This window comes from Thalassophryne amazonica, chromosome 7, assembly GCF_902500255.1.
Source record: "Thalassophryne amazonica chromosome 7, fThaAma1.1, whole genome shotgun sequence".
NCBI classification, from domain to species: domain Eukaryota; kingdom Metazoa; phylum Chordata; class Actinopteri; order Batrachoidiformes; family Batrachoididae; genus Thalassophryne; species Thalassophryne amazonica.
In genome coordinates this window covers 50,812,515-50,826,981 of record NC_047109.1, presented here as the reverse complement: position 1 = coordinate 50,826,981, position 14,467 = coordinate 50,812,515, and the positions used below count along the sequence as shown (strand labels likewise).

Sequence of the window (14,467 nt, the reverse complement as noted above, 5' to 3'; positions counted from 1 at the left end):
ACTGGCATTATTCATAATGTCCAGCAGTTTGTCCAGTGTTCTCTGCCACTGTAACCAGAGAGCCCAGCTTCATGCCAACCACAGAGCCACCCTGCCTGATCAGTTTGTCCAGCCTGGATGTGTCCTTCTTAGATGTGCTGCCCCTCAGCACACCACGGTGTAAAAGAGGATGCTGGCTACTATGGAGTGGTAGAACATCCACAGGAGTTTCCTGAAGATGTTAAACGGCTGCAACCTTCTTAGAAAGTACAGCCTGCTCTGTCCCTTCCTGTACAGGAATAATTGGGAGACCGCACGGATTGTTTGGTTTAACCAAAATAATAATTTATTAAATTCAATATTTACATAAATCAATGTGTGTTAAAGGAAATCAAAAATTTACGGGGCCTCTGGCAGGACCTTTGCAGTGAGGTAATTTTTACAGCATGGTGATTATTATACTTTGCTCTATTTGCAGTGTGTCGAGAGCCTTTGCAATAGACAATTTCATGATGATTACTTTATAGATTTACAGAGTTTACTAACAGTCTGTTTCATTCCATGATAGTCATGTATGAGGGCATTTGAGGAGTGTGTGGGGTGCTACCCTTCAATATTTGTTCAAACCCATTTTTGCATCCCTGGCTGGAGTCACATTCAGCAGGGGTTCATATATACATACGCTGGGTCATCTCTGCATGTCCTTGTTCAAATGTTGGTACCCTTTTTTGTGCTAAATACTGTGCCCTGTGGGTCTGTATACTGGGGAACAGATTGAAATAACTTTATGACAATATCATAATGACGTGGAAAAGAAATGTGATGTGGATTTATTAATTGAAATCATACGCCTTAATTTTAGATTGTGACGCTGTCGTTGTCAGGGGGTAGCTGGATCAAAAAACAGTTTGGACGGTGTGTGGCAAGTCGTTTATGCCACAGTGTGCCGCTTAACTAAACTGGTGTGGGAGAGGTGACAAAGAGGGTTTAAAGGAACGCCTCATCCACTGTATCCTGCTGTCTAAGTCCCACGAGGTCTCAACAAGAACATAATATTCAGCACTAAACTCAAACACTCACTAATTCACAAATTAACCAGATGAATGTTTGTGCCTTAATTAGAGGCGATCCATCCAAATATTCTATTTTGATGGAGTGTCTTTGTCTTTATGTCTTCTCTTTAGTCTTTGTGCTGAAAAACATTGTCTTGCAGAATGCCACTGAGGCAGATGTTGAGGCAGCAGTCCAGAAGCAGCTCCGCCTGAGCCAGGACAGGGCAGGAGAGCGGAGGTGCAGAGTTAAGTGTTAAAGGTAAGACTACTGACAGAGGAGGTGCTTTTTCTGTTTGCTAATGAAGTGCATTTTGAAACCTTACTATGTAAATACACTGTAAAACTCAATGACTTAGTTGAACTCAAACCATTTGAGGAAACTGATTGCCTTAAACCATTTGTTTGCCAACTTAAATAAAAATAATTTTCAAAAATTTGATTGTTAAAGTTTTAGTAACTTAACAATTTGTAGTTAATTAAACTTATGTAAATCTAGTTCATGTTTTCAATAAAAAAGTGTCAAACAAAATTCTGCCTAAAAAAATTGCATTACATTTTGGATTAGATTGTTTGATGCATTCTTTGGTTTACTTGTTGTCTCTGCGTTGTGTTGTTATGACTCTGCCCATTCGCTCCCCTCAGGACGTGAACTCATGCTCTCCGGCATGGAAGCTGGACTCTCTAACCAGAAGGCTCAAACCCAGGGCTGTTATATAAACTCAATTAAAATGAGTGAATGGAATGTACTGGAAATACATCACCAACACTTAAATGGCCCAAAACTTTAAATGCACTTAAAGGAACTGAGTTGTTATGACAACAATTCATTTTTGAATTAGTTTAATTAATGGAAATGAGTAACTAAAACTTTTTTCAAAGTTTGAGTTACATTAACTTAATTATTGTATTAAAATGGAGTGTTCAGTTTAACAGTGTATCAACATCTCAGAAATGTGTTGTTTTAATTCAGTTATTCAGCCTTTATATGAGCACATAGATCAGGGCTTGGAAGAGCTGCTGTTGGACGACTGCCTCTTCAGGCAACAGAACACTTTCTAGTAAATGTTTACACCTAAGTCAGTAGTTCATATGTTCTCACATGGCAGGGGACATGTAAGAGCATCAGGACGTGGGCTGGGGTTAGTGCACAATAACCTCAAGTAAGGGGGCTAGCAGGGGTGCCGAAAAGGGGAGAATAAGGAGAAGGATTCTAGAGACCCATGATTGACAGGGGCCCAGAGAGGTCCTTAATACAATAATAATACTGACAAAATAATATGGGGGTGGCCCAGTAAGATTTCTTTGCATGGGTCCCAAAATCCCTGGTGCCACCCCTGGGTGCTAGTAATGGCCTTTGAAAGTCTACAGAATCATGCAAATACTGAAGTCCTCGCAGTCCGATCAAAACGGTCAAAAAGAAGAATGTTCCAGTCATGAAGTGACTTTGGACATGTTTCGTGTGTGCTCACTGCCTTTCCTCTGTCTTGCAGGATCCCCCCGATCCGGGCGGACTTGGACAAGATAATTTCAACCCATTATTGTTCATGGTGGAAATTTTTAATTTGCTTCACAGTGAAGCAAACTAAACTGGCAGCATCATGATTCCCAAAACATGCACCTCAGCTACTTCTTGATTAACGACCACAACATGATTACATATACCACTGTGATATTATGGAACATGTGCATTTTTAATTTTGGCACCCTCGCATCAGACACAACCTCACATCCTGCCGGTGATCTCTGGTGACTAGAGGTGGGCGGATAGATCCTGATATTGATAATATCGATACCAACGCTGGTATTGATATTGAACGATCCTCGTGTAAAAAGATCGATACTCAAGCTTTTTTTCTCTCCCGCACGCACTGACTGCTGTGCACACAGATTCATCAAAGGCTCTGTCTATAAGAGCAGTGCTGCGCTGGGTCTTTTGTTGCTGCGCCGTCACATGGCTCAGCGGCGCCAGCCAACAGCCATGCAGGTAGTCTCAGCCTGGCCCGACCACTCAGCACTCCTCGAGTCAGCCCTCTACCTCAGGAGATTTTGTTTTAAGTTGTGTTGAGTGATATTTTTTTTAAACAAAAGTGTTGATTGTGATAATAAATATTATGTTGTCATGTACAATGTTTGGTGAAATTCTATTCTAGGTCTTTTGGATCCTTTGGATCTATGAAGCTTAAATATGAAAAAGCATCGGTATCAGTATCGATATCGAAATCAGCAATACTGGGCATGTATTTACTTGGTATCGGATCAATACCAAAATTCCAGGTATCGCCCACCTCTACTGGTGACCCTATAAGGGGTCTTGATCCACAAGTTTAGTAATGTCTAAAATCACTGGTAAACACCATTTCCAAATGAGTCGGATATTACCAGTGGTTCTTGCATGTGGTTCCGTGTTTTAATGACAAAAAAGTGAACTTGTCCTTTAAAGCCTGCAGACAATTAGCTCACTCTGTGTATGGGCTTTACAGGAAATTCGATCTTCTCTCCAGACAACGGCTACTTAAGTTTGCAGGCAGACTGCATTAGTAAGAAACTAAATGCATCATTAATAAACGTGCTTCAAACATGAAATGTCTGCATAAATGGCTTTAGAGCAAACAGTCTGTCTTCTGCTCTTGGTCTTCCTCCTCCTCATCAATGTCCAACCTGTCGTTCCCTCATCCACGGTCTCTACAAAACCCCGCACGTGTCCCCTCACGGCCGTCCCAATACTTGTGATCCCCGCCTGTACCCCATGTGGACTGTTTTCTGCTGCAGTAACACAGAAGCGGCTATAAATCACGTTCCGCGATCGCCGCGCCGCGCTCCTCTATGCGCTCCGCCCGCCCGCCGTGCGCCTCGGATTGGCCGCCAGGACTCCTCGGCCGTCCTCTCCGAGCGCGGCTTCGCTGCAGTCGTAAATCCCGCCTCCTTCCTTGAGCCCCATGATTGGGAGAAAACGGCTCTCCTTGAACTGTCAATCACGCGCTTTCTTGCGCGCCTGGCGTTCGGTGGCGCTGCCTGCGATGCGCTGTGTGCTGAGCGAAACGCGCCGCATACCAACAGATCGGAGCCGGAGCGGGCCACTACTTCAGGACAGCTTCAGCCCGGTTCTTCTTATGCATTCTCTAAGACATTCCCCTTCAGGTGAAAGAAGTGTTTGGGGTTGGCTTGTTTTTTGTGGTGATCGGATTTTTTGGCACATTGCGCACGGGAGCAAATAAAGCGCGCTCTCTGCGACGGGGGGTCATCATAAGGAAAAGTGGATGACGCCGATGCTTTGGTTTAGTCCCACGTAGAGGCGCTGGATTGCTAACGAAAGATTTTTGTGGGCTTTTCTTTTTCCATTTTTTTCTTTTTTTTGAGATCTTTGTAAACACAGAATCCCCGCAGTGACACCGCACAGGAGGAATAACAAGAGACCCGGCTGCAGAAAATCAATCACAACTCCATCATGGGCTGCTGTCTCCTGCACAACGCGTTTGCTGTTTTGATCCTGATTCTGCTGTCCAAAGGTAAGTTCTTGGAGGTTACTTTTAGTGTGGATGCGGTGATGCTGATGATGCTGCTCCTCACGCGTCTCCTGAAAAGAAAGAATGAGAGAAAATAAAAGGCTCGTGGAGATGCATACTAATGATTGACGGTCCTGGTGGAGGAGGTGATGGGGGGGTACCTGCTTGTGAATCACGCGTGTCTCCTGTGGCCACTGCTGTGCTCCAGCTTTTCCATTTGCACGCACGTCGCCCGTGCGTGCGCCCATCGGCTCCCATTTCCGACCGAGGGAACTTGGTGGATCAGCGTGAGCGGCGAGTGGCGCATGTTAAAGTGTTTACTGAGAGAGAGAGAGAGAGAGAGAGAGAGAGAGAGAGAGAGAGAGAGAGAGAGAGAGAGAGAGAGAGAGAGAGAGAGAGAGACAAAACACTGTTGAGCCTCTGCACCATCACTTATGGCCCCCCCATGGTGCGTCGTGTGCGTGAGATTCCGGACCATTCCTGCCACATAAAAGGAAGGATTGCTCTCTCTCTCTCTCTCTCTCTCTCTCTCTCTCTCTCTCTCTCTCTCTCTCTCTCTCTCTCTCTCTCTCACACACACACATACACCCCCCCCCCCCCCCCAGATCAAGGTCGACACACAGAGTGGTAAATGGTTAATGGGTGGATGGATCACTGCTGTGTGTGTGTGTGTGTGTGTGTGTGTGTGTGTGTGTGTGTGTGTGTGCGTTTGTGTGTGTGAGACAGAGTGGGACTTTTATTCTCTTTTTCTATCCACAAAACAACAAAGCAACAAACATTCACTTCACCCATCTTGGAAACCTTTTTGTTTTGTTTTGTGTCTTGCTCCCCGGTTGCTTGGGGTACCTCAGCACAGCTTGCACTGTAAGCCTGGAGAAGTTGAGTTTACTTTAAATAATTAAGGAAAGTGGTTGCCCTAATAAAATAAGTAATGTTTAATGAAATCTTGAGTACATCCATCCATCTATCTTCTACCGCTTAGTCCAATCAAGGGTCGCGGGGGGCTGGAGCCTATCCCAGCAGTCATAGGGCGTGAGGCGGGGTACACCCAGGACAGAACGCCAGTCTGTCACAGGGCCACAAACAGACAAACAAATACAGACACACCCACACCTAAGGACAATTTCTAAAGATTCCAATCCAACTAACCCGCATGTCATTGGATGTGGGAAGAAACCAGAGCACCCGGAGGAAACCCATGCAAACACGGGGAGAACATTCAAACTCCACACAGAAAGGCCCCGGGAATTGAACCCACGACCTTCTCGCTGTGAGGCAACAGTGCTAACCACTAAACCACCGTGCTGCCCTACATTTAACTTAAAATCTTTTGCAATGTCAATTGCTTTGCATAGTTATTACACTTGCCCTGCAAAAGACTGGCATCCTGTCCAGGGTGTACCCCGCCTCACGTCCTATGACCCCCCCCGACCCTTAATTGGAAGCGGTTGAAGATGAGTGAGTGAGTGAGTTATTCCACTTAAGTATTTAAGTTCAGTGCACTAAATTTCAAGTTCATTTATCTTAAAACCTTTTGCAGTATTAACTGAGTTGCCTGTTAAACTTAGTTTTTAAGTTCAATGCAATAAATTTCATGTTGATTTAACTTAAAATCTTTTTCCCTATCACTTGCTTTGCACAGCTATTACAGTCAAAGTATTTAAGTTGTTGTGTGGGCCGCTGAAGAGGAGGTACTGCTGGCCCACCACCACCAGAGGGCGCCCTGCCTGGAGTGCGGGCTCCAGGCACCAGAGGGCGCTACCGCATCATGGGAGTAATCTGGGTGACAGCTGTCACCCATCTCCAAACACAGCTGTTTCTACTCAGCACCGAGGTATATCAGGAGGACGGCGTCTCCACCTCAGTGCCGAGATATCGCCTTAAGACTGAGGTAACATTCTCTGCCTTCATATTCTGAATAACCAGCTAAGATTTGTAAACCGTTTCAGGACTGCTGACTACTAACAGCTAAATTGCTTGAATAAGTACTCACCTTCCTGCTGTATATTGTCAAGAGGTGGAGGCGGCTTCTCCCCTCTCCGTGGCTGGGTGCTGTCGCATCCACATCTGTGTGTTGTTGCTCTCTCCTGCCAGCAGTACCGGATCCGACGAGCGGAGGCAGTGGCCACCTGGGAATTCGGGACTTGGCGGTTCCAGTATTTCCGGGGGTCGGTGGCAGAGGAGATCTGGGTGGTTCCGGTTCGACTGAGACGGACGTCTCCTACCTTCGAGCCTGCCCACACGACACCAGTGGAATTCGGTGTAAACCCAAAGTGTCAATTGTTGTATTGGTTGTGCATTTTCACAACAGTAAAAATTGTTATTTACTTTCTCCATTGTCCGTTCATTGCGCCCCCTGTTGTGGGTCCGTGTTCCTACACTTTCACAACAGGATATCTCGGCCAGCGTCATGGACCCCGAGGGGCGTCAACCGGCTGTTGAACGGCCAATGGAAGACCAAGGCGCGGCGGAGGCTCCGGGAGGGGTACTCGGTGAGTTGCAGCGGATCCTCACCGCCTTCACCTCTCGGATCGATTTAATGACCGAGCAGTACGTTCTCCTAAACCGCAGGGTGGAGGCTCTCGCCGCACAAGTGGAGGCGCGCCCTTCGGGCGCCGCTGCGGCTCTCCCTCCCGAGGACCCTGCGCGCGAAAGTGACGTTCCACTGGTCGTTCAACGGTCCCTTCCTCCGTCCCCAGAAGCATACATAAGCCCTCCAGAGCCGTACGGAGGCTGTGTGGAGACGTGCGCGGACTTTCTGATGCAGTGTTCGCTCGTCTTCGCACAGCGTCCCGTGATGTACGCGACTGATGCTAGCAAAGTAGCTTATGTAATAAATCTGCTTCGCGGGGAGGCACGCGCTTGGGCTACAGCGCTCTGGGAGCAGCACTCGCGGCTCCTTCATACCTACGATGGGTTTGTACGGGAGCTCAGAACAGTGTTCGACCATCCCAACAGAGGAGAGTCCGCTTCAACCGCACTACTGTCAATAAGACAGGGGCGTCGGAGCGCAGCTGCCTATGCAGTCGCCTTCCGCATCGCGGCGGCGAGATCCGGCTGGAATAGCACTGCCCTCCGCGCTGCCTTTGTAAACGGACTGTCACTGGTCCTAAAAGAGCACCTGGTGGCTAAGGACGAACCGCGGGATTTAGATGGGCTCATCGATCTAGTCATACGACTCGACAACCGGTTAGAAGAACGCCGCCGGGAACGAGGCGAAGGGCGTGGCCAGGCACGCGTCGTCCCTCTCCCTTCCGGGTCCGGTCGGGCTCCGCCCTCCCCACGCTCCTCTGTTCCTGCGCTCCGTGGGGTCACAGCTCCCCCTACTGACGAAGCTAGGGACACGAGTAGGGCAACATTTAGGGCACCAGATGCACAGAGGAGATGGACCCACGGAGCGTGTCTTGTTTGTGGTTCAATAGAGCACCATGTGAGAGACTGCCCCGAGCGGTCAAACGCCAAACGCCCGCCCCTAGAGACTGGGCCAGGGGTGGGTCAAAACATTCACGTGGGACACACCCACATTGCTACACGACTCCCAGTCACGATCCTGTTTGAGGATTCAACCCTGAAGGCCCCAGCACTGGTGGACACGGGCTCTGAGGGGAATCTGCTTGACAGTAGATGGGCCAGGGAGATAGGGCTCCCTCTGGTGGCTCTTACCTCGCCTGTGCAGGTTCGGGCGCTAGATGGCTCCCTACTCCCACCAATCACGCATAAGACACCCCCAGTAACTCTGGTGGTGTCAGGTAACCACCGGGAGGTGATCGAGTTCTTTGTGACTCAGGCCACCTCCCGTGTGGTTTTGGGTTTTCCCTGGATGCTAAAGCACAATCCCCGGATCGATTGGCCGTCCGGGGTAGTGGTTCAGTGGAGCGAAACCTGCCATCGGGAGTGTCTAGGTTCCTCGGTTCCTCCCGGCTCCCAAGCTAAGGAGGAGGTCCGAGTCCCGCCCAATCTGAAGGCGGTGCCGGCGGAGTACCATGACCTCGCTGACGTGTTCAGCAAGGATCTGGCTCTCACGCTTCCTCCCCACCGCCCGTATGATTGTGCCATTGATTTGGTTCCAGGCAGTGAGTTCCCGTCCAGTAGGCTGTACAACCTCTCACGGCCGGAGCGTGAATCAATGGAGACCTACATCCGGGACTCATTAGCTGCCGGGTTGATCCGGAATTCCACCTCACCGATGGGTGCAGGTTTCTTTTTTGTGGGTAAAAAAGATGGCGGGCTTCGTCCATGCATTGATTACAGGGGGTTGAACGAAATCACGGTTCGCAACCGATACCCGTTGCCCTTGTTGGATTCAGTGTTCACCCCCTTGCATGGAGCCAAAATCTTCACCAAGCTGGATCTTAGGAATGCGTATCATTTGGTTCGGATCCGGAAGGGAGACGAATGGAAGACGGCATTTAACACCCCGTTGGGCCATTTTGAGTACCTGGTCATGCCGTTCGGTCTCACTAACGCTCCCGCGACCTTCCAAGCATTGGTAAACGATGTCCTGCGGGACTTCCTGCACCGGTTCGTCTTCGTGTATCTGGACGATATACTCATCTTTTCCCCGGATCCTGAGACTCATGTCCGGCATGTCCGTCAGGTTCTGCAGCGGTTGTTGGAGAACCGTCTGTTTGTGAAGGGCGAGAAGTGTGAGTTCCACCGTACTTCTTTGTCCTTCCTGGGGTTTATCATCTCCTCCAACTCCGTCGCCCCGGACCCGGCCAAGGTTGCGGCGGTGAGAGATTGGCCCCAACCAACAAGCCGTAGGAAGCTGCAACAGTTCCTCGGTTTTGCTAATTTCTATAGGAGGTTCATTAAGGGCTACAGTCAGGTAGTTAGCCCCCTGACAGCCCTGACCTCTCCAAAAGTTCCCTTCACCTGGTCGGACCGGTGCGAGGCCGCGTTCAAGGAGTTGAAACGGCGCTTCTCGTCTGCACCAGTTCTGGTGCAGCCCGATCCTAGCCGCCAGTTAGTGGTTGAAGTGGATGCCTCGGACTCAGGGATAGGAGCGGTGCTCTCCCAGAGCGGGAAGACCGATAAGGTCCTTCACCCGTGTGCCTATTTTTCTCGCAGGTTGACCCCCGCTGAACGGAATTATGACGTCGGCAATCGGGAACTCCTTGCTGTGAAAGAGGCCCTCGAAGAGTGGAGACATCTGTTGGAGGGAACAGCCGTGCCATTCACGGTTTTCACTGACCATCGGAACCTGGAGTACATCAGAACCGCCAAGCGTCTGAACCCCAGGCAAGCCCGCTGGTCACTGTTCTTTGGCCGTTTTGACTTCCGGATTACCTACCGCCCCGGGACCAAGAATCAGAGATCGGATGCATTGTCCCGGGTGCACGAAGATGAGGTCAAAACGGAACCGTCGGATCCCCCGGATCCCATCATCCCGGAGTCCGCTATCGTGGCCGCCCTCACCTGGGACGTGGAGAAGACCGTCAGGGAGGCCCTGACCCGTGTCCCGGACCCCGGAAACGGACCAAAGAACAGACTGTACGTCCCACCAGAAGCTAGGGCCGCAGTCCTGGACTTCTGTCACGGTTCTAAGCTCTCCTGTCACCCAGGGGTGCGAAGGACCGTGGCAGTCGTCCGGCAACGCTTCTGGTGGGCATCCCTGGAGACCGACGTCCGGGACTACGTCCAGGCCTGTACCACCTGCGCCAGGGGCAAGGCCGATCATAGAAAGACCTCAGGGCAACTACAGCCATTGCCTGTGCCTCATCGCCCCTGGTCCCACATCGGCCTGGATTTCGTCACGGGTCTCCCGCCGTCCCAGGGACACACTGTTATCTTCACGATAGTGGACCGTTTCTCCAAGGCGGCCCACTTCGTGGCCCTCCCGAAGCTCCCTACGGCCCAGGAGACAGCGGACCTCCTGGTCCACCACGTCGTCCGTCTGCATGGCATACCATCAGACATCGTCTCCGATCGCGGTCCCCAGTTCACCTCGCATGTCTGGAGGAGCTTCTGCCGGGAACTGGGGGCCACGGTCAGCCTCTCGTCTGGGTACCATCCCCAGACCAACGGGCAGGCAGAGCGGGCGAATCAAGAACTGGAGCAGACACTTCGCTGTGTGACAGCCGCGCACCCGACGGCCTGGAGTACCCACCTGGCCTGGATCGAGTACGCCCACAACAGTCAAGTGTCATCAGCCACCGGCCTCTCCCCGTTTGAGGTGTGCTTGGGGTATCAGCCCCCCTTGTTTCCGGTGGTTGAGGGAGAGGTCGGTGTGCCCTCGGTCCAGGCCCACCTACGGAAGTGCCGTCGGGTGTGGCGGGCCGCCCGCTCTGCCTTGTTGCAGGCCCGGACGAGGGCGAAGAAACATGCAGACCGGCGACGAGCCCCGGCCCCCAAGTATCGTCCTGGGCAGGAGGTCTGGTTATCCACCAAGGACATTCCCCTACAGGTTGACTCACCTAAACTGCAAGAACGATACATCGGACCGTATAAAATCCTCAAGGTCATCAACCCCGCCGCAGTGAGGCTCCAGCTTCCGGCCTCACTGCGGATCCATCCAGTTTTCCATGTTTCCCGGATCAAGCCTCTCCACACCTCACCCCTCTGCACCCCGGGTCCGGCACCGCCTCCTGCCCGGATCATCGACGGAGCACCGGCTTGGACTGTCCGCCGGCTCCTTGACGTCCGTCGGATGGGCCGGGGTTTTCAGTATCTGGTGGACTGGGAGGGGTACGGCCCCGAGGAGCGCTCCTGGGTGAAGAAGGGCTTCATCCTGGACCCGGCCCTCCTGGCCGACTTCTACCGACGCCATCCGGACAAGCCCGGTCGTGCGCCAGGAGGCGCCCGTTGAGGGGGGGGTCCTGTTGTGTGGGCCGCTGAAGAGGAGGTACTGCTGGCCCACCACCACCAGAGGGCGCCCTGCCTGGAGTGCGGGCTCCAGGCACCAGAGGGCGCTACCGCATCATGGGAGTAATCTGGGTGACAGCTGTCACCCATCTCCAAACACAGCTGTTTCTACTCAGCACCGAGGTATATCAGGAGGACGGCGTCTCCACCTCAGTGCCGAGATATCGCCTTAAGACTGAGGTAACATTCTCTGCCTTCATATTCTGAATAACCAGCTAAGATTTGTAAACCGTTTCAGGACTGCTGACTACTAACAGCTAAATTGCTTGAATAAGTACTCACCTTCCTGCTGTATATTGTCAAGAGGTGGAGGCGGCTTCTCCCCTCTCCGTGGCTGGGTGCTGTCGCATCCACATCTGTGTGTTGTTGCTCTCTCCTGCCAGCAGTACCGGATCCGACGAGCGGAGGCAGTGGCCACCTGGGAATTCGGGACTTGGCGGTTCCAGTATTTCCGGGGGTCGGTGGCAGAGGAGATCTGGGTGGTTCCGGTTCGACTGAGACGGACGTCTCCTACCTTCGAGCCTGCCCACACGACACCAGTGGAATTCGGTGTAAACCCAAAGTGTCAATTGTTGTATTGGTTGTGCATTTTCACAACAGTAAAAATTGTTATTTACTTTCTCCATTGTCCGTTCATTGCGCCCCCTGTTGTGGGTCCGTGTTCCTACACTTTCACAACATAAGTTCCATGCACTTAAAACTACTTTCTGTTTTAGGTGGACTTGCATGCCATCACAACAGAAGTTTGCAAAACAAACAAGCAAACAAAAATATCTGAACCATCAGCTTCAAATGATAGCAGATCAAGAGCAATCAGAGATTTCTGACATCAGCCAAGGGTTAACAAGGACTCAAAAAAAAGGTCAGCTGAGAGGTGCCTTGCTGTGTCGTGCACGCTCAGACGTGGCTGGCTGGTCCCCATGTGATCTTATCTGTACATAATTATCAGTATGTCATGCAAGTGTGCTCCCCCCGCCGCACGCCATATGTGTTGGGGAATGGGGGGGGGCGACACACTCACATGCCACATGTGTTGGGAGAGCAGGGGAGTGCAACACACATGCATGCAACATGTGTTGAGGAGGGCCCGACACACTTGCACGCCACATGTGTTGGGAGGCACTGTTGCTTGACATATATGTTGCTTGGTAACGGCACACTCATGTGGCACTTAGACAGTTTTCACAGACAGCTTGAATGTGGTCACCTGCACTCCACTGTCATGCTGGGAGCACAAATAGCCCCGCCTTTTCTAAGTGCCCAGTGAGAGGTGTTGGATGTTCATGTGTGGCACCTGGAATTTGGCTGACACCTGCCGAGATGGGGTCAAATGGGCACTCGCAGGGCACATGCTGTCTTTCAGCCGCTGGTGTGTGTGAATGGTTGTGGCAACAGCTGTACAATGCATTTGAGGTGGCTCTGATTTTTTACGAGTGGCATGCGATTCCTCCTTCATGCTCCAGTCTGCTTCAGTCATGTTATGTATGAAGGGGCCCTTAATGGAGTCTTCCATGCACTAATATCTATGTGTGGTGAAAATTTCATCAATATCTGTGCAGTAGGTTTGATGTAATCCTGCTAACAGACAGACAAATAAATAAACGGCAATAATGTTATTACATCCTTAGTGGACGGAATAATTCACATTCACATTTTGTGTTCCAAACTGGTCTCAACCTAGTGTGACTAAGGACCCACTCTGGTTCAATTCTGAGGTCCGCTGGGTGCACACAGTGCTGCCTGGCAGCTCATCTCAGAATCATATCTCTGTTAAAAAATATGTTGGCAGTGTTCAGAAAAGTTTCTATTTATTTGTACAGCACAAAGTAATGTCTAGACTTTACCCACCCCATGAGCACACACACTGACTTCACTTTTTGAGTGTGTCCCTCAAAATAACATCCCCAAAATCAAAGATGGGTTGGTCATGAGCATATGATAAAGGATATAATTCTCAGGTTCAACATTGATAATTAAAAAGAAAAAAGACTCAAATATTTGGGCAAACAAAGGACCTTTTTTAATAATTATGTTACCTATGCCATTTATCTTGTATAGGTAACATAATTATTATGCAATTCAAACAATATACTTTATGTATTTTAAATAAATACTGTCATTATTATTGATTTAGAGTAATTATATTTTATTAATACTAAATACATAAAGCTGAGGATTATGCAATTCACATAAATAGGATTTATTACAGTAATGAATATGCATCATGTAAGGTTTATTTGGTAGGTTTGTATTAAAATTATCTAAAAAAAGTAAATGGGAATTTGTCATGCAATGAAATTACATAAATCTTAAAAGTTAGGGTTAAATATTTCTGTGAGTGTAGATGACCCATGGTCACAGACATACAGTCATGAAATGACATGAATGAGAAGCAGTGTGCTCTGATCATGTCCACAACTACTGGTCCTGTGCATCCAGTCGGCCACACGTGTGTGTTCTGCCCGACATGCATGTCTTGTGGACGGCACGTTGCAGCACAGACACCACGTCATGTGGAACAGAGCTCACATGGGTGATGTGACGGTCAGATCACCCGCTGTGTGTTCTGATCTGACAATCCGTTTCAACCTGCCAGTCTGTCAGTGTCCGCTCCATGCTCGTGCTTGCTTGCTGCAGCTTGTCGCCATGGCGATATATATTTTTACTTATGTCCACATAAGTACAGCAATCAGACACATGTGCCTGACAGTGGACAGTTGTTAGTTCATGTCTGTCCAAACACAGTAGGTGTTGTCCAGCTGGAATGTCCAGAATGACAGATCCCCTCAGGGGCTCCTGTCAGAAGCCACGCCTCCTGTGAGTGGAGCGCACACACCCACGTGTCAGTGTGTGTGTTTGCAAAGTCAAAGTTGTGGGGAACTTAGACAAATTTCACTGCCAGTATGACAGTTTGAACATCTTCCACGAGAGGGTGCGATGGGTTTGCACAACACACACTCTATCTTTCAGCCGCTGCGCAAATAGTTGTAGAAACAGGTGTACAAGGAGTTGGAGGCAGGGACGAAATTACATGGTTTGCATACGATTCCTGCTTCATGCACACTTAAT

The 14,467-nt window shown here is 49.9% G+C and overlaps 1 protein-coding gene across 1 annotated transcript in view; it reads left to right on the top strand.

Moving 5' to 3' along the window:
• The first annotated feature begins 3,985 nt into the window (after positions 1-3,985).
• Positions 3,986-14,467, top strand: part of iglon5 (IgLON family member 5) — a 556,035-nt gene continuing 545,553 nt past the window's right edge. The window contains exon 1 of the mRNA XM_034174134.1: positions 3,986-4,537. Within this exon, the coding sequence (XP_034030025.1) occupies positions 4,477-4,537 (61 nt within the window). The 5' untranslated portion in view covers positions 3,986-4,476. The remainder of the gene's footprint in view (positions 4,538-14,467) is intronic.